Source organism: Triticum dicoccoides, chromosome 5A, assembly GCF_002162155.2.
Source record: "Triticum dicoccoides isolate Atlit2015 ecotype Zavitan chromosome 5A, WEW_v2.0, whole genome shotgun sequence".
Classification (NCBI taxonomy): Eukaryota; Viridiplantae; Streptophyta; class Magnoliopsida; order Poales; family Poaceae; genus Triticum; species Triticum dicoccoides.
This window is the reverse complement of record NC_041388.1, coordinates 451,285,033-451,305,289: the sequence shown is the minus strand read 5'-3', so window position 1 is coordinate 451,305,289 and position 20,257 is coordinate 451,285,033. Positions and strand designations below refer to the sequence as shown.

At 45.8% G+C, this 20,257-nt stretch overlaps 1 protein-coding gene across 1 annotated transcript; it reads left to right on the top strand.

The window, feature by feature from the left end:
• Positions 1 to 13,161: 13,161 nt before the first annotated feature.
• LOC119302237 (acyltransferase-like protein At1g54570, chloroplastic) lies at positions 13,162 to 19,760 on the top strand. Its single transcript, XM_037579276.1, has 14 exons — positions 13,162 to 13,636; positions 14,568 to 14,619; positions 14,703 to 14,758; positions 16,712 to 16,870; positions 16,978 to 17,082; positions 17,185 to 17,270; positions 17,359 to 17,480; positions 17,661 to 17,769; positions 17,971 to 18,101; positions 18,180 to 18,549; positions 18,635 to 18,748; positions 18,834 to 18,922; positions 19,025 to 19,134; positions 19,299 to 19,760. Exons 1-14 carry the CDS (start codon positions 13,285 to 13,287, stop codon positions 19,487 to 19,489), a joined length of 2,046 nt encoding a protein of 681 aa, XP_037435173.1. The 5' UTR covers positions 13,162 to 13,284; the 3' UTR covers positions 19,490 to 19,760.
• The last annotated feature ends 497 nt before the right edge of the window (positions 19,761 to 20,257 follow it).

The following is a 20,257-nucleotide window of genomic DNA, read 5'->3' as shown; positions in this document are numbered from 1 at the left end:
CCACCATGGGCCCATGAGGCAGGGGGCCCGCCCAGGGGGTGGGCGCGCCCTGGACCCTCGTGGCCAGGTGCTTGCTCCCCCTGTTGTGTTCTCAATGCCAGATATTCTCAAATATTCTCGAAAAAATCATATTTAATTTTCAGGGCATTTGGAGAACTTTTATTTTCTGGGTATTTTTTATTGCATGGATAATTCAGAAAACAGACAGAAAAAATACTATTTTTGCTTTATTTAATATAAGTAACAGAAAGTAAAAAGAGGGTACAGAGAGTTGCGTTTTCTAAATTCATCCATCTCATGCTCATCAAAAGGAATCCACTAACAAGGTTGATCAGGTCTTGTTAACAAACTCATTTCGAATAACATGAAACCGGAGAATTTTTGAATAACACTAGGTTACCTCAACGGGGATATGCATGTTCCTAACAATAAGAATATCATATTTCTTCTTGACAGTAGGAAGAGGAAATTCAAAACCTCCAATAGTGATTGTTGAAATTTTTCCAATAGAATTGATACTATGGACTTGAGGTTGTTTCCTCGAAAAGTGTACCGTATGCTCATTACCATTAACATGAAAAGTGACATTTCCTTTAGTGCAACCAATAACAGCCCCTGCAGTATTCAAAAAGGGTCTTCCAAGAATAATAGACATACTATCGTCCTCGGGAATATCAAGAATAACAAAGTCCGTTAAAATAGTAACATTTGCAACCACAACAGGCACATCCTCACAAATACCGACAGGTATAGCAGTCGATTTATCAGCCATTTGCAAAGATATTTCAGTAGGTGTCAACTTATTCAAATCAAGTCTACGATATAAAGAGAGAGGCATAACACTAACACCGGCTCTAAGATCACATAAAGCAGTTTTAACATAGTTTCTTTTAATGGAGCATGGTATAGTTGGTACTCTTGGATCTCCTAGTTTCTTTGGTATTCCACCTTTAAAAGTATAATTAGCAAGCATGGTGGAAATTTCAGCTTCCGGTATCTTTCTTTTATTTTTAACAATTTCCTTCAAGTACTTAGCATAAGGATTCATTTTAAGCATATCGGTCAAGCGCATACGCAAAAAGATAGGTATAATCATTTCAGCAAAGCGCTCAAAATCCTCATCATCCTTTTTCTTGGATGGTTTGGGAGGAAAAGGCATGGGTTTCTGAACCCATGGTTCTCTTTCTTTACCGTGCTTCCTAGCAACAAAGTCTCTCTTATCATAACATTGATTCTTTGATTGTGGGTTATCAAGATCAACAGCAGGTTCAATCTCTATATCATTGTCATTACTAGGTTGAGCATCAACATGAACATCATCATTAACATTATCACTAGGTTCATGTTCATTACCAGATTGTGTTTTAGCATCAAAAATAGAAATATTATTGGGATTCTCAGGTGTGTCAATAACAGGTTCACTAGAAGCAGGCAAAGTCCTATCATTTTTCTTTTTCTTCCTTTTAGAATGACTAGGTGCATCAACATTAGTTCTCTGAGAATCCTGCTCAATTATCTTAGGGTGACCCTCAGGATACAAAGGTTCTTGAGTCACTTTACCTCCTCTAGTTGCAACTCTAACATCATAGTCATTATTCTTACTATTCAATTCATTGAGCAAATCATTATGAGCTTTAAGTACTTGTTCTACTTGAGTGGTAACCATAGAAGCATGTTTACTAATAAGTTTAAGTTCATCTTTAACACTAGCGATATAATCACTCAAGTGTTCTATCATATAAGCATTATGTTTCAATTGTCTACCAACATAAGCATTAAAATCTTCTTGCTTAACCATAAAGTTATCAAATTCATCCAAACATTGGCTAGCAAACTTAGTAGGAGGGATTTCAGCTTTATCATATCTATAGAGAGAATTTACCTTTACTACCTATGTCGGGTTATCAAGATCGTATATTTCTTGAATAGGTAATGAATTAAGACCATGTATTTCTTCAACAGGAGGTAAATTCTTAACATCTTCAGCTTTAATACCTTTTTTCTTTCATAGATTTCTTTGCCTCTTGCATATCTTCAGGACTAGGAGTTGGTTCAGGAAGAGTCCAATTATTTTCATTAGTCAACATATTATTCAATAGAATTTCAGCTTGATCAACTTTTCTTTCCCTGAAAACACAACCAGCACAACTATCCAGGTAATCTCTGGAAGCATCGGTTAGTCCATTATAAAAGATATCAAGTATTTCATTTTTCTTGAGAGGATGATCAGGCAAAGCATTAAGTAATTGGAGAAGCCTCCCCCAATCTTGTGGGAGACTCTCTTCTTCAATTTGCACAAAATTATATATTTCCCTTAAAGCGGCTTGTTTCTTATGAGCGGGGAAATATTTAGCAGAGAAGTAGTAAATCATATCCTCGGGACTACGCACACAACCAGGATTAAAAGAATTAAACCATATCTTAGCATCACCCTTTAATGAGAACGTAAATAATTTAAGGATATGACAGTAGCGAGTTTTCTCATCATTAGTGAACAGGGTAGCTATATCATTTAATTTAGTAAGATGTGCCACAACAGTTTCAGATTCATAGCCATAGAAAGGATCAGATTCAACCAAAGTAATTAATTCAGGATCAACTGAGAGATCATAATCCTTATCAGTAACAAAGATAGATGAAGTAGTATAAGCAGGATCATATTTCATTATAGCATTCAGAGATTTTTCTTTCAGCTTAGCTAATAGTTTCTTAAGATCACTTCTATCATTGCACGCAAGAAAGTCTCTAGCAGTTTCTTCATCCATAACATAACCCTCAGGAACAACAGGTAATTCATATTTAGCGGGAGAATATTCATCATCACTTTCATCAATGTTATCAGTTTCAATAATTTCATTCTCTCTAGCCCTAGCAAGTTGTTCATCAAGAAATTCACCAAGTGGCATATTAGTATCAAGCATAGAAGTAGTTTCATCATAAGTATCATGCATAACAGAAGTGGCATCATCCATGTGACATATCAGAATTAATAGCAGAAGCAGGTTTAGGTGTCGCAAGCTTACTCAAAACAGAAGGTGAATCAAGTGCAGAGCTAGATGGCAGTTCCTTACCTCCCCTCGTAGTTGAGGGGAAAATCTTGGTTCTCTGATCTTTCAAGTTCTTCATAATGATAAGCAGATATAAATCCCAAGTGACTAAAAGAATAGAGCTATGCTCCCCGGCAACGTCGCCAGAAAATGTTCTTGATAACCCACAAGTATAGGGGATCGCAACAGTTTTCGAGGATAGAGTATTCAACCCAAATTTATTGATTAGACACAAGGGGAGCCAAAGAATATTCTCAAGTATTAGCAGCTGAGTTGTCAATTGAACCACACCTAGAAACTTAATATTTGCAGCAAAGTGTTTAGTAGCAAAGTAATATGATAGTAGTGGTAACGGTAGCAAAAAGTTATATTTTGGGGTTTTGTAGTGATTGTAATAGTAGCAACGGAAAAGTAAATAAGAGAAGAACAATATAGGAAAGCTCGTAGGCATTGGATCGGTGATGGAGAATTATGCCGGATGCGATCGATCATGTAACAGTCATAACCTAGAGTGACACAGAACTAGCTCCAATTCCTCAATGTAATGTAGGCATGTATTCTGAATATAGTCATACGTGCTTATGGAAAAGAACTTGCATGCCATCTTTTGTCATACCCTCCCATGGCAGCGGGGTCCTATTGGAAACTAAGGGATATTAAGGCCTCCTTTTAATAGAGTACCGGACCAAAGCATTAACACATAGTGAATACATGAACTCCTCAAACTACGGTCATCACCGGTAAGTATCCCGATTATTGTCACTTTGGGGTTAACGGATCATAACACATAATAGGTGACTATAGACTTGCAAGATAGGATCAAGAACTCTCATATATTGATGAAAAGATAATCGGTTCAGATCTGAAATCATGGCACTCGGACCCTAGTGACAAGCATTAAGCATAGCAAAGTCATAGCAACATCAACTCAGAACATAGTGGATACTAGGGATCAAACCCTAACAAAACTAACTCGATTACATGATAAATCTCATCCAACCCATCACCGTCTAGCAAGCCTACGATGGAATTACTCATGCACGGCGGTGAGCATCATGAAATTGGTGATGGAGGAAGGTTGATGATGACGATGGCGACGGATTCCACTCTCTGGAGCCCCGAACGGACTCCAGATCAGCCCTCCCGAGAGAGTTTAGGGCTTGGCGGCGGCTCCGTATCATAAAACGTGATGAACCCTTCTCTCTGATTTTTTTTTCTCCCCGAAAGTGAATATATGGAGTCAAGGTTGAGGTCGGTGGAGCATCAGGGGGCCCATGAGGCAGGGGGCGCGCCCCCCACCCTCGTGGACAGGTGGTGGGCCCCTGACGTGGATCTTTCTTCTAGTATTTTTTATATATTCCAAAATAATTCTCCGTTGATTTTCTGGTCATTCTGAGAACTTTTATTTCTGCACAAAAATAACACCATGGCAATTCTGCTGAAAACAGCGTCAGTCCGGGTTAGTTCCATTCAAATCATGCAAGTTAGAGTCCAAAACAAGAGCAAAAGTGTTTGGAAAAGTACATACGTTGGAGACGTATCAGGGAACGCAGTATTTCAAAAATTTCCTACGATCACGCAAGATCTATCTAGGAGATGCATAGCAATGAGACGGGAGAGTGTGTCCATGTACCCTCATAGACCGAAAGCGGAAGCGTTTAGTAACGTGGTTGATGTAGTCAAACATCTTCACGATCCAACCGATCCAAGTACCGAACGTATGGCACCTCCGTGTTCAGCACACGTTTAGCATGATGACGTCCCTCAAGATCTTGATCCAGCTGAGGACGAGGGAGAGTTCCGTCAGCACGATGGCGTGGCAACGGTGATGATGAAGTTACCAGCGCAGGGCTTCGCCTAAGCACTACTACGATATGACCGAGGTGTGTAACTATGGAGGGGGGCACCGCACACGGCTAAGAGAAGACTTTGTGTGTCTTTGGGGTGCCCCTGCCCACGTATATAAAGGAGGGAGGGAGAGAGGCTAGCCCCCTAGGAGCGCGCCAAGAGTATGGAGTCCTATTAGGACTTCCAAGTCCTAGTAGGAATCCCTTTCCTTTTCGAAGTAGGAGAGAAGGAAAGAGGGAAAGAGAGAGGGAGTAGGAAAAGGCAAGGGGGGTGCCTCCCCCTTCCCCTAGTCCAATTCGAACCCATGGGGGGGCGCGCCACCCCCCTTGGCCTGCCTCCTCTTTTCCCGTATGGCCCAATATGGCCCATTACTTCTCCCGGTGAATTACCGTAACTGCCCGATACTTCGAAAAATACCTGAATCACTCGGAACCTTTCCGATGTCCGAATATAGCCTTCCAATATATGCATATTTACCTCTCGACCATTTCGAGACTCCTCGTCGTGTCCGTGATCTCATCCGGGACTCCGAACAAACTTCGGTTATCAAATCACATAACTCATAATATAAATCGTCATCGAACATTAAGCGTGTGGACCCTACGGGTTCGATAACTATGTAGACATGACCGAGACACATCTTCGGTCAATAACCAATAGCGGAACATGTATGCTCATATTGGTTCATACATATTCTACGAAGATCTTTATCGGTCAAACCGCATAACAACATACGTTATTCCCTTTGTCATCGGTATGTTACTTGCTCGAGATTTGATCGCGGGTATCATCATACCTAGTTCAATTTCGTTACTGGCAAGTCTCTTTACTCGTTCCGTAATGCATCGTGCCGCAACTAACTCATTTCACATTGCTTGCAAGGCTTATAGTGATGTGCATTACCGAGAGGGCCCAGAGATACCTCTCCGATACATGGGGTGACAAATCCTAATCTTAATCTATGCCAACTCAACAAACACCATCGGAGACACCTGTAGAGCATCTTTATAATCACTCAGTTACGTTGTGACGTTTGATAGCACACAAAGTGTTCCTCCGGTATCCTGGAGTTGCATAATCTCATAGACAAAGGAATATGTATAAGTCATGAAGAAAGCAATAGCAATAAAACTAAACGATCGTTGTGCTAAGCTAACGGATGGGTCTTGTCCATCACATCATTCTCTAATAATGTGATCTCGTTCATCAAATGACAACACATGTCTATGGTTAGGAAACTTTAACCATCTCTGATCAACGAGCTAGTCAAGTAGAGGCATACTAGGGACACTCTGTTTTGTCTATGTATTCACACATGTACTAAGTTTCCGGTTAATACAATCCTAGCATGAATAATAAACATTTATCATGATATAAGGAAATATAAATAAAAACTTTATTATTGCCTCTAGGGCATATTACCCTCACGCCCTATATTTAGGCTAGATATGGGGTGCCGGTCAGCCCGAGAATTTGAGGGCGGTTTGAGAGGCCCGTTTGGGTCCAAATTTTGTGACCGGGCGGCAATGTCCGGGCATTTGAGACGGGTTTGAGGGATCCGTTTGTAGATGCTCTAAATGAAACTTCTATGGATACATATATTCCTAGTGGCAAATAACAAAAAAATGGGGCAATTTTTTTTCTTTGCGAGAAAACTTTCAATATTTTTATCAACTGTCAAGGTAGTACAAAGAACACTAGAAATAAAATTTACATATAGTTCTGTAGATCACCTAGCGACGACTATAAGAGCATGTCTAGCAGACCCCTTAACACACAGGAAACTGTAAAATAATCGTCGTTTTACAGTTTTAGGCGAAAAAAGCAACCGGAATAGAACCCGTAAACGACCCCCACCCGTAAAAGATTTTAAGAGGCGCGGAAAACATCCCGGCCAAACCCGTGAAAATAAGGATTTTTGAGACAACCCAAGGGCGCCATGTATATGCGAAAGACCGTTGATGAGAATCCAACTGTCATCGGAACCTTCATGAATCGCTCACGTCCGCCCGTTCCCGGCCGCCGCGCTCGTCCCGACTACCGCACTTGCCGGCCGTCCCGGTTGCCCCGCCCGTCCCGACCCCTCGGTCGCCCACCCCAACCGTCGCTCGCCCCCCGGCCGCCCGCCGCCATGCCCAGTCGTCGCATGAAGCTAGCTAGGTAACTCGATTTAGCTAGCTAGCTCTCCGTCCGCTCGAATTGCTAGGCTTCATGCGAGTTGGCCGCGGCGGCTGCTGCTGCAGTCGGCATTGCTGCTGGCTCCAGCCCGGTCGCGCTCGGTGACGAGCACGAGGAGGCGGTCGCGGAGGCATGACGCGCACACGTCGAGGGGACGGAGATCGAGATGGGAAGGGCGTGAGGAAGAAAATGATATATTTAAAAAATATTGTTTTTCACGGGTTGATTATACGGGCTCTATTCGGCCGCAGCTAAAATCGGCTCTTATAATGTGTTTTCCTCGACCCGTAAAACACTTATACGGGTTGTAGTTTTAAAGGGTCTGCTAGAGGTGCTTTAAGTATGCCTGTTTACAGGACTATGGTGCCATCCTCTGACATGAACGTTTCAAAATGTTGACTGGCTGTGTTTTTTTTTCTTTTTGAGGAAAGGAAACAAGCACCTACTCGACCACTGGTGTGGATTGATCAGGGTTCCGGGGAGAGATTGCTTGCCCTGCTCTATGAGACGGAGCTTCGTTGTCACCACTGACCTCACAGTTTGTCTAGGAGGCACTATAATTTATTTTTCGTAGCATAATTAAGCCCACGATAATTTGTCGGCCGCACTTGCCGTTTCTGGGCAATCATTGGAATCTCTTTCTGGAAGCATATGTTTTTTTTCTGTCCTTTTTTACAGAGACATCAGTCAATCCATGAGACCCTGTGTGGCACAGTCCAAAGCCGGTGGTGTGGTAGCCTGTTCAGCTGCGTTGGGGCGCGAATGCAATGTTTTCTTTTAGAGAACGTCGGCACTTTATTACTTACTCCCTCTGTATCTAACTTTGATGATCTAAACAATCTTATATTAGTTTACAAAGGAAATAAATAATAAGATTACATAGAGTCTTCCGGATACGATATAGAGCAGAATCCATGTAAGATTTTGCTAAGGTATGAGCAACAACATTGTACCGCCGACGAACATGTTTGAAGGACACAAATAAGAAGCTCGATGACACATTTTTTATGTTCGCCACCAAAGAACCAACAGAGGAGCGATCACGGGCATGAGGCTTGGCAATCCGAGGCGAACGTAACACAGGCGAAATTTTCCTCACGTGCCAAGTAAACTGCACGGCGAAGTGCAAGAGCTTCTGCCAGCTCAGGATCAAGAGCTTCTGCCCGAGAGGGATTAAGAACAAGCCAGCACACATTGGCATACATGGTCCAGAGCAACAATGCCAGTGTTGGACCTACCTTTTTTTTAGAAAGTGTGTTGGACCTACCTAGGTCAGCAAAAATAGCAGCATCTGAAAATAGAGCAATGGAACCAGCGCGGATGCCATGTTTTGCGCTCTGCGAGAAATACATTCTTTAGGCATCTCATTGTGCTCACCAGCGGGAGCAACCGAAGTAGAACAGCCTAGTACTAGCGCCCTTTAAAAAAACATTCATTACCATTTTCTAAATTTGTGAATTTTAAAATTCATAACTTTTTTAAAAAGTTTGTGAACATTTTTTCAATTTTCTGAATATTTTTTAAAACTCGCTTATAATTTCTAATTCATGAAATTTTTACACACTTTTCAGATTCATGAATATTTTTCTAAATTAACTCAAATTCGAAAATACTCCCTCCGTTCCTAAATATTTGTCTTTCTAGACATTTCAAATGACTACTACATACGGATGTATGTAGACATATTTTAGAGTGTAGATTCACTCATTTTGCTTCGTATGTAGTCACTTGTTGAAATGCCTAGAAAGACAAGTATTTAGGAACGGAGGGAGTATATTTTAATTTTTTTTAGTTCATGAACATTTTTTGGAATTAATAAACAGTTCACAGATTCTAAAAATGATTATTAGTTTAATCGTGTGAGAAAACAAAAGGGGGGGAACCATTCAAAAAGGTTCCCAAAACCAGGGGAGCTCCTAATCGGCGCCTGTTGCACCAGTTTTCCTTCCAGGCGCATAGAGCTGCCCTGATTGGGCCGGGCGTTTGCGCAGTACAATAGCAGGGCGCGAGGCACTGTAGCGATATCAGTTATTTCAGGGTCACGTGGTACTGTAGCGATTTCAGTTACTTCAAGGTCACGTGGTACTGTGGTGAATTGAAAAAAGTGAACTTGAAGAAAGATCCTAAATTTGAAAAGGTTCATACAAATTAAAAAAAGTGTGTGAATTTGAAAAACTTCACGAATTTCAAAAAAAAATCATGAAAATTAGGGGAAAATAACAAATTTGAAAATAAGTTCATCAAATTTGCAAAAAAAATCGATTTTGAACAAAAAGTTATCAAATTTGAACAAAAATTCATCAATTTTAAAAAGTTCATCAATTTTGAAAACAAGCTCATCGACTTTGGAAAAAGTACATCGACTTTCAAAAGAAGTACATCAAATTTAAAAAAATCGATTTTTGAAAAAGTCCATTGATTTTTGAACAAAAAGTTCATCAAATTTGAACAAAAGTTCATCAATTTAAAAAAAGGTTCACCAATTTTGAAAAAAAGTTCATCCTTTTCATTGATTTTGAAAAAAAGTTCATCAAGTTTGAAAAAAGTTCATCAATTTTGAAGAAAGAGTTCATCGATTTGAAAAAAAATCATAAAATTTGGGAAAAAAATTCACAAATTTAAGAAAAAGAAAAAATAAAGTTAAAATAGGCCGGCCTAGTTCAGAGGTGGGTGTACCCGATTGCACGAACACCGCGCAAAGAGCGCCGTTTAGAATTTGCCCAAAAATAGAGGGGAAAAAAGGGAAAGAAGCCATAGTGGGCCGGCCCATAGAGGACGCATATGGACAAATGCCACTCTGCATGTGCGACACTTGTGGCAACTTCAGAGTTTTCTATTTTTTTCATAGATCCATTTATTCAAAATGTTTTATCTCTTAAACCGTGCGTCCAAATCTCAAACCATTTTCACCGTTGGATTCCTCACGTCAGGGTCGTCAAAACTAGGTCCCATGTTGATAGGTTTTGACGAACTTGTTTTTTCATGAGAAAAATCGGACGAAAAAACCGAACTAAGAACACGTTTTTCCCTTCCCGGAAGCTGTTTCCGAGAGGCACGACCGTGCCTCTCATGCAAAAAAAAGAGAAAACGTGTTTTTCCCGTTTCTGAGAGGCATGGCCGTGCCTGTCGCAAAGGCAAAGAAAAAAAGAAAAAACATTTTTCCCATTTTTGACAGGCACGGCACGGTCGTGCCTGTCGCAAAGGAAAAATAATTAGAACGCATTTTTTCCATTAACGAAGCAAAAAAATGCATTTTTCGTGCAAAAGAAAATTTTAAAGTTTTTTGGTCGAAAAGCTAAGAAAGACAGATGAAAATTCGAGGAAAAAAACATTTAACAAGTCAAAAACGCGTGCAAAAATATAAAAAAGCAAAATCCAGAGGAAACATGACACGTGGCGACGGCTGAGAGCGCGCGTTCTTAGGCCACCGCAAATGATCGTTACGAGGATCCCGAAGAAGAGCTCGTCAACTAGTTGCTCTCGCGATACGCAGGTACACAATCAGCACTAGGCATGCTCGGGCCAGCCCAAGCAGATCAGGTAGAGAATGGGCCAAGCCCGTGGGCATCGATAAACGATGATGGTTGGTGGTGTGAAGACTGAAGACGAAAATGCCCGGTGCTCAATTTTGTTTTTATTTTTGAATTGGAGCTCTGAACTGAACCACGTACGCGTGCCATGTGAGCAAATTGACCAGGTCTGGATTTTTTTCCCTTCTTCTGCTGGTACCGTGCACATCAGGTAGAATTAGGCAACGGATGTTACACAAAAGCTTGTCGTTCAGCGTCTGCTCAGCAGTCCCCTACTCGGCCAGCATTACTGAGAGGAGAATGTAAGGCCAATTCCATCACGCGACCCTAAACGAACGTTCATTTTGTCCGGATTCTGTTCGTTTGGCTAGGGATTTGAGGTCGTGTTCGGACGTGTCCTGCGATGCGGTGGGTGTGCGCCCAGCGCGCGGACGCATCCCGGCCGTATCCTGTCAGCGTATTTTTCTTTGCAAGTCCTTAACTTTTTTTATCATTCATTTTTGATACATGACAATACATCATCACATTTTGACTAGTAAAGCAAGGCCAAAGAAAATAAGAACAATAAGAATACATTTTAGAAGATAGCCAACTTCCATAACTGCCCCCTTGAGTTGGGTCAGGACCTTCTCAATGCACTCATTGTTGATCTGTGAAGGAGGCTCGATCTGGCATCCTCCTTTCTTCTTCAAGCCAGATGTAGATGTTGCTTCCTCAAACCTAGTCTCGTGTCTAGCCTTTAATCTAGCAACAAGTGCACTTGTCTCATTTACAGCCTCTATGCTAGCTAAAAGTGCACGAACATGTACTAAATTTCGCTCTATCAATATATCGATGTACTCTTCTTCCCAATACCAAAACTTGCATCCATTCTACACAGCAAAATTTGAAGTTAGGACAACTAGTCAAATCTAGAGCACAAACCGAAGCTAAAAAAACGCATACCCCATCGTTTAAGCACTTGATGAACACCCATCCGGGGTGTTTCGGCGTTGTAGACACGCGGCGCATGACCATCCTTGGGCAGTGGTCGCACTTAATGAGTGGCAACGCTGCGCCGGCGAGCTTTTGGGCAAGCACCGAGCCCGGCCGACCGCCATTCGTGTATCTGACGGCGGACCATCGACGATGCAGATCCGAGCGGCTAGAGGAGGAGCCACTGCCTGCATGTGGCATTGCGGCCATTCCAGGGCCTTCCGGCGAGGTGCCGGGCCAGTCCATGGCGCGGCCCGGCCTCCCACAGCCGGCCGAGCTCAAGACCGACCGGATCCGCCCCAAAACCGGCCGGCGGGTGCGCAAACCAGGTGGCCGTGATTGGGTAGCTCGGCGGCGCCGAGGGAAAGGGGTTGGGCAAGCTCGCGTCCGAACTGCACGCTGCAATGGTAGCGGCGACGGCGGCAGCGAGGGGAAGAGTGGGGAAGAGTGGAGGGGGGTGGATAGAAAAAGGCGTGCCTTGTGCCACCGACGGACGGGCCAGGGGAGGACACGCGCAGACGACCCGTGTGTTCGTGTGGTGTCCGTTTCACCTTAAAAACGGCGTAAATTTAGGCCGCGGATGGGTCGAAAGCAGACACAAAATGGACAAAAATCCGTTTGCTCCCGCGCGCTCTTTTGTTCCTTTTACCTCAAACGGACGGGGCCGAACAAAATAGGGTCGTGCGGTGGAGTTGGCCTAAACACGCTTACGTGAGCGCGGTGAGCCTGACTTTGTGCGCCCAGCGGTGGACGCCAAATCTGTCCCTGTAGCTAGGTTCCAAGACAGAGCTAGCTAAACGCAACGCAAACTCGCAGTACATACGAGATACTACGACAGACAGACAGACAGGTAGCCTGCCGGACCTTCTCATCTCACCGCTTCGTGCCCGCGGGAGAGGATGGGAGGGAGGTGGCGTACGTGCGTGCTCCATCGCGCGCTCCGGCTGGTGTCGCTCTTGCCACGTTCGTGCAGGCAAAGCAGCTGCCTGCCGACACACAAGAACACGTTACCCTGACCTAGCATGTGTGTCAAAGTGTTGAGGATGACGTACGCCTTCTCATGCACATCTAGCTTTACGGGGGCCTTTCTTCTTGATGGCGTGTTTTGATTTTTATTTTTTTGGTTGGTCCTATCTCCTATGCGGCCGGCCATGTCTGCGGTTTTTTCTTTTCTTTTTGCGAGCTATGTCTGCGGTTTTCTGGACATGGAGTTTTGCCTTCTGGGTGCACGTGAACTCCCGTGTATACACTAGTATAAAATCTAAACATTTAACGCCAAAAAAAAGGAAACTGAATATTTCTTGGCGACTACTGTAACATGCATATGGTTAAGCGTTTTGCGCGCGAATGGAATTGAAGAAACGACATTTGTGGTGCTCTGTAAAACAAAATTGGTGCCCTATGCTGAGCGCCAATCTTCAGGATGTCATTTCTTTTGAGCAGGAAATATGCACGCTCTCAATCTGGATGCATTTGAGCAGGCACGACTTTTGAGCACGTGTTTGACACGCATGAAGAAACCTCTAGCCTGAACAGTGTGCTTATAAATTAATCAAATCTACCACACGGGAGAGTGCCAATTACACAAGCAAAGTCACCACGCCCAGCCAGCCACCACTAGCTGGGCAGCCCTTACGAAGACACGTCTCCCTCCAAGTCCCAGCAGGCACGCGCCCACCAGCGATCAAGCTCTGCACAGTTCCACAATGGCCGGCGCCACCGCGGCCACGCCGTCAGCCTTCACGCCGGCGGCCCCGCGTCTCCTCCCACGTCGGGCGTCGCCAGGTTCACGCAGAAAGGCAACGTCGCTGCCGCGGTGGGCCGCGTCCGCGTCCACATCCAAGAGCCGAGCGCCGAGGCCGCGGCCCGCGTCGCCGGCGTCGTTGTCGCTGGACGCGACGGCCGCGGCGGGGAGGAGATCAGGGGTGAGGGAGTACGTGGAGGCGTCGCGGGAGATGGCGCGGCGGCCGGACGGCGGGCCGCCGAGGTGGTTCGCGCCGCTCGGGTGCGATGCCGGCGAGCGCGTCCCCGGCGCGCCGACGCTGCTCTACTTGCCCGGTATGTATGTATGTATGTATGTACGCGCGCTTCTTTGTGGCATCTTTTTACAGCGCGAATTCGCTCGTTTGGCGTTGAAGAAATATGCACCTCCTCCAAGTTTGAATTTTCTGCCACACGCGGTCAAGGTTGAGCATTATGCTTGTGGATTCATGGAACTTGGATCTTCTTGTCAATAGGAAAAGTGGATCTGAATACTATTCTCAAGTGGTGGCACTGTCGTTTTCGTTTACAATGTGCGCATGCACCTCTGATGTACTCCCTCCGTTCATAAATATTTGTCTTTTTAGAGATTTTTAATGGACTACCACATACGGATGTATATAGACATATTTTAAAGTGTAGATTCACACATTTTGCTCCGTATGTAATCACTTGTTAAAATCTCTAGAAAGACAAATATTTAGGAACAGAGGGAGTAGTATAAATAATATGCAGAAAATCCAATACTAATCAAAATAGACAAGTATGACAACGACAAAAAATACTCATGGCAGCCAAATATATGCTCTTGACCTGCTTGGCCACTTTCAGACCCTTCCGAAACCATAGAAAAAAGCACTATGAAAATCACACACATGCTCCGGTGCATGGACCGCGTGCTGCTCAATTCCTCACTATAATTAGCATGGCAAAACCTGGCTTTCTTCAGCAGTGGCAGCAGGATCAGATGGACAGTGACTTGTTCTGTACTGTCCAATTCCTGGGTTCAGTTGTGGAGCCACCGAATCAGGGCTTTGATTCTTTTGACAGATTCCGATGTGTGCTAGAAAAATAGTTCTCCTTTTACATGAATCTGTTGCCATGTCCTTTTTGTATTGTGGCTGGATAATTGGAACACTGGGACATTTTCTCATTGATCGAGTCACTTCGCTCCCTGCCATTTCCAAGAGAAATGAAGTAACAGTCTTCAGTGATGTTGCCCTTGCAGGAACCGATGGAGTTGGGTTAGGGCTCATCCGGCACCACGACAGATTAGCAAAGTAAAAAAGCTCTCACAAGGAATCCGATATCAGCACCCTCTGTTTTCTCACCACCGCGGCTAATGACTGTTTCCGCTCTGCAGAATGTTCGACATGTGGTGCTTGCATATACCCGTCCAAGACCGCACGACCTTCCAAGGTGCGTGTTTCTCGTGTGGGTTTTCTGAACTGAAGTAGCACACAAATGTCATGCTTCATTCTTCAAGAAAATGTCCATCTTGGAGTATTCCAGTATGACTATTGCCACATATTCTGGGGCCTTGCTGATAAGAGCAACTTCAATGGGGCGATCCATTTCGTCCGCCCGTATCCGTTTGGGTCGGCGCGAACAAAAGGGGCGGCCCAAACTCAAATCGTGTCCGCCCAGCATCCGCGCCGACCCAAATTCAAATCGTGTCCGCCCGGCGTCCGCGCCGACCTATTTCCGGCCCAAAATTGCGCCTGGAATGCGTCGGCGCGGACGCGCCGCGCGTCTCCTCGCCGTCCGCCGCGTCCCCACCTGGCGGCCACCCAACCGCCACCGGTCGTCTTATTTATGACGACCACCAATAGCGGGCTCACGCGTCAGTCAGTGCGCGCGTCCTTTTTTAACCACGCGTGCGGCGGGGTCGGCCTCATCCACTTCTCCCGTCCACATCTGGCCCCCACCACTTCCTTTGCTTCCTTGCCGGCGACCGCAAACCCTAGCGCGCGCCATGAGCCTCTTCGACAAAAGCAATGGCAAGGGGAAGGGCACCCCCGGTGCCTCGTCATCCCGTGCTCCCCCCCCCCTCCACCGCCGGCGCGTTTCCGCCCTGGACGCCGGCGCCTGCACATCCCGGTGCACCAAGCACGGTGGCACTGGGAGTACAGGCAGCCCCTCCCCTACCCCGACGTGACGCTGCCGCACCATTGGCATTTGGATCCAAACCGGATCCCGGTGCCGGCGGTTCCGCGGACCCAGCTGGCGAACGACAACGAGGTGCACCGGCGCCGCGCGCTGCTCACACCAGAGCAGCGTCGGCTGCCCGAGTACGCCGCCGACTCTCCTAACTGGGAGGCTTGGTTCGCCCTCGAACACGAGGAGCAACAGTGCTCGGGTGTCGACGTCGTCCCGCCGCCGTTCCCGCCGCCGCCCCCGCAGGAAGAGCCGGAGGACATGGAGGCGGAGGCGGAGTAGCAAGACGCCCTCGAGGAGGCCCTGCAGCACGCGCTGGAGGCTAGCCGCATCGAGGAGGACGCGCACTGGGATGGGCTGGAGCAAGCCCTTGCCCTGTCGGCGGCGGGGGACTCCGTCCACACCCCGCTCTTCGTGTCGCTGCCTCCGTCGTCGCCGCCCGTACAGCCCAAGCCGGAGCCGGAGCCGGAGCCGGAGCGTAAGCACTCCCCACCTCCACCCACTTGGCCGGAGGAGGCCTACTCGTGGACGGGCCAGTACCGCGAGTGGGTGAGCGCGCCTCCCGTCTACTTCGCCGCGACGCCGGAGGAAGAGGCGACCCACCTCGAGCGATGGAAGGAGCACTGGCTCCGCCAGGAGGAGGGCAACGGCGAGGAGCAGATGCGCTACGAGGCCATGCTCCAACGCGACGCGGAGGCACTCCGGCTCGAGAAGGAGGAGGAGGAGCGCGCGCGGCTTGCCGCAATGCCGCCGCCCCAGCAGACGCCGGAGGAGGCTGCCCTGGCAGCGTACCAGGCGGCGTTCGGGTGGGCTGGCCGCTCTGATCTTCATCGACCTCACCGACGACGGCGACGTCGAGGGCAAGGGCAAGGCCGACGACGTCTAGGGCAGCGTGCGGGGCGGCAGCAGGCGGGCGCAGACTTTTTTAATGTTTTTATTTAATGTTTATTAGATGTAGGTGGACTTTGGCCGACGTTTGACCGGCCATTTTTATGTTTAATTATGTTTATTTCGTGTAACTTATTTTTTTTTACGCCGCCACATTTGGGTCGGCCTCCCCGTTGGACGGTTAAGCCGACCCATTTTAAAATGCGGACGCCGACGTCCGCCTGGCCGACCCAAACGGATAAAAAGCGGACAAAGCGCGCGTCCGTTTGGGTCGCCCTGTTGGAGTTGCTCTAAGCAATCTGGATGGAACTTGGGCGACGGATGCAGGTCTTGTTGAGTACGTGGAGAGGACAGTGAGATCAGAGAGGTCACGGGCACCGGACAGACCAATCTATCTGGTTGGAGAATCCATTGGAGCATGCATTGCTCTCGCCGTGGCGGCACGGAACCGAGACGTCGATTTGGTACTGGTCCTAGTCAACCCAGGTCTTGCTTCCATCATCCATGGCTTCTGCATGCATTGCTCTGTTTTTTCTTTCGTTGACAGTAACTTCTTACTAACCAGTCTGTATTTTGGCATCTTCATTTTACAGGGACATCTTTCCACAGGTCACAGCTGCAGTCTCTCTTAGCACTCCTAGATTTGGTCCCTGATCCATTCCATTTAAGCACTCCACAGTTCCTAAATTTCCTCACAGGTTTGGCACCATCTCTGCGAGGAAAATTTCTGACTTGCTGTTAGATGAATAGCACTAGCAGACTTTGACGTGCATCTACTGATCACAGCTCAATTCTTTCAGGCAACTTCATGAAGATGTCATCAGGAATTGATGGAGCTGATCAGGCATTATCGGAGGTCACCAGTGCTTTGCTTCCTTCTCTCATGGTAAGCTGCAAAATATTGAGGAAATTGCTTCTCTGTAAAAAAAAGTTGCCACGGTCCTAATGATGCTTTTGTGTGCTTCTTTCTGCAGTACTTGGCTGATATTCTGCCGAAGGAATCCATTGTGTGGAAGATGAAAATGTTGACGACGGGGGCATCATATGTCAATTCTCGCTTACATGCAGTCAAAGCCCAGACCCTGGTGGTTGCTAGGTATGATCTGCAATAGTCACACTGAAAAAATATATCTGTGATCTAAGGAAATGTTCCCTTACAAATGATGAGAAGAGTACTGTGTCCAAATGCTTTACATGAATCCTCTACAACATTCCACTGATTTTCCTTTTGAGCCTATTATGCTCATTTACCAGAAATTGCTGATCTTTTTTTCAGTGGAAATGATGAACTGCTGCCAAGCCGCGACAAGGCTGAAAGGCTACGTGCCACGCTAAAGAACTGCAGAATCCGTCACTTCAGGGACAATGGCCACAAAATCTTGTTGGTAATGAAGATAAATAATCCTCAGTCCTAGAAGACACACAGAAACAGCCTAGTTCTTTACCCATGTACTATGTCCATGTTTGCACTTGAAAGTTGAAACCCACTTCTTCCATGGACCAAATTACCAATATCACCATTTGCATCAACTATAGCATTCAAGCATTTCAAAATTCTAACCTGTTACTGCCCAAAACCGTGGCAGGAAGATGGATTTGATCTAGCGACAAGCATTAAAGGATCTACATACTATCGCCGCTCCAGGCAGCCAGACTTTGTTTCAGACTATCTACCGCCAACTCCTGATGAGCTAGAAAAGGCGATTGATCACGACAGGTACCATTTCTGGTAAATTAAAGCTTGATGGATTGTTATGTGACTACTAAACTGCTGCTGAATTTCCTGAAACTTCAGGTTCCTGAATTTTGCCACCGACCCGGTGATGCTATCAACACTGACTGATGGGAGGATAGTGAGGGGACTAGCAGGGCTGCCAAGGGAGGGGCCTGTCCTGTTCGTTGGGTACCACATGCTCATGGGGTTTGAGCTTGGACCCTTGGTCACAGGAGTGCTGAAAAGCACTGGAATCCACATCCGCGGCTTAGCGCATCCATTCTTGTTCAACGAGAGTTCAGAGCAGCTCCTGCCGGATACGTCGTACTTCGATCTCCCCCGGATCATGGGTGCGGTGCCTGTCACCGGGGTGAACTTTTACAAGCTCCTTTCAGAGAAGCAGTTCGTGCTGCTGTTCCCGGGAGGCGCGCGTGAAGCTCTTCATAGGAAGGTAAGAATTTGGTATGGAGAGCAAAACATATCTTGTGGGCAGTGAAAACATCGATTGTTTTGGGAGATGACATAGTCGTCTACAGGGGGAGGAATACAAGCTGTTTTGGCCTGAGCAGTCTGAGTTCGTGCGGATGGCATCAAGGTTTGGAGCAACAATAGTACCATTTGGTGTGGTTGGAGAAGATGATATATGTGATGTAAGTGCCACCTCAAAAATATGTTGTCTTAGTCTGCCATCTCCTTGATTTATCTAATGTATACAAGCAATGTTTTTCACCTCAGATGTTGTTAGACTACAACTATCTTGTGAAGCTCCCATTTTATGACGCCATTGACAAGAAGATAAATGAAGGTGGCCTAAGAAAGCTAAGGTATATTTTGATCTTACTTTAGGATCAGAAGTTTCTTTTTGGTCTCCCAGATACTTTGCCTGTAAGAGATCAATGATCTTGATTTACCTTGTTGTTTCACAGGACTGATTCTACGGGGGAGATAAAAAACCAAGATATGCATCCTGTAGTGCTTACGCCAAAAGTGCCAGGGAGGTTTTACTTCATCTTTGGGAAGCCCATTGAAACAAGAGGTAAACAGTTGCACTAACAAATACTAATCTGAAAACAAATTTATTTTCCATGTCCTCGTGACAGAATGGAAAAAGAGTCAGAATGCATGCAGCCTTATTTCGGAGACCCGATGTCTGATTAGGTTTGCTTCTTGTGTTTTCGACTGGTTTACTTGTTTGCACAGGGAGGGAGAAGGAGCTAAGAGACAAAGAGAAGGCCCAGCACCTGTATTTGCATGTCAAATCTGAAGTGGAGAGCTGCATCGAGTATCTGAAGGAGAAGAGAGAGGAGGATCCCTACAGGAGCATACTGCCCAGGCTTCTGTATCAGGCAACTCATGGTTCTGATGCAGAAATACCCACATTTAAACCCTGAGGCTGAGATGAGCACTTCCAGAACACCATTAGTTAGGATCCAAACCAATTGTTTATATTCCTCATGTTAATCTTTTATATACATAGTTATTTGTTCTTAATTTACCTCAAAATAATTGTAGTCTATTCCTTTTTTTGCGGGGAAATTATAGTTGTCAGAGTGTAAACTCAAGACACCAGGGATCGAGGATACCCTGTATTTGTGTGTTCGGCAAAGGCTCTAGGTTTCTCTGGGTAAGCCGCAAATTTTGTTTCGCTCTATGTGAACCTGGTTGGTTAGGGGCCTTATTCGAACAGAAAAGTTCAGAATCCATGCAGTTTTGATGACACTTGCCAGAACAGTTACAAGAAAAAAAATCTGGAAATTTGGTCATTTCGCCCGGGACCAGAAAGCCTTCCACCGCAACACATGTGCCTATAAATTAAGAGAACACACGCTCGTTTACAGAAGTGAAGTTAAGTATTCCCTCCGTTCCAAATTACTTGTCATAGGTATGGATGTATCTAGATGTATTTTAGTTCTAGATACATCCATTTCTGCGACGAGTAATTTGAAACGGAAGGAGTAGTTAACAACAAGCCACCATTTTTGGCTGGCTGGGATGGCAATCTTGGATCCTCTTTTAGGCCGACTTTGAGACGATGAATCAATGGTGGATTTGGAGTGAGGATCGGCCAGGCTATTTGAGGAAGGCGGTCCACTTTCGGTTGGCTGGGATGGCAATCTTCGACCCTCTCTTCTGCTTAATTAATGAGATGAGGCAAAGCT

Excerpts from the sequence above, each read along its gene's own strand:
- LOC119302237 (XM_037579276.1), top strand. The coding sequence starts at position 13,285 with ATGGCCGGCGCCACCGCGGCCACGCCGTCAGCCTTCACGCCGGCGGCC. Across the intron at positions 17,083-17,184 it reads GTTCCTAAATTTCCTCACAG|GCAACTTCATGAAGATGTCA; the intron begins GTTTGGCACCAT and ends CAATTCTTTCAG. Across the intron at positions 18,749-18,833 it reads GAGAAGATGATATATGTGAT|ATGTTGTTAGACTACAACTA; the intron begins GTAAGTGCCACC and ends TTTTCACCTCAG.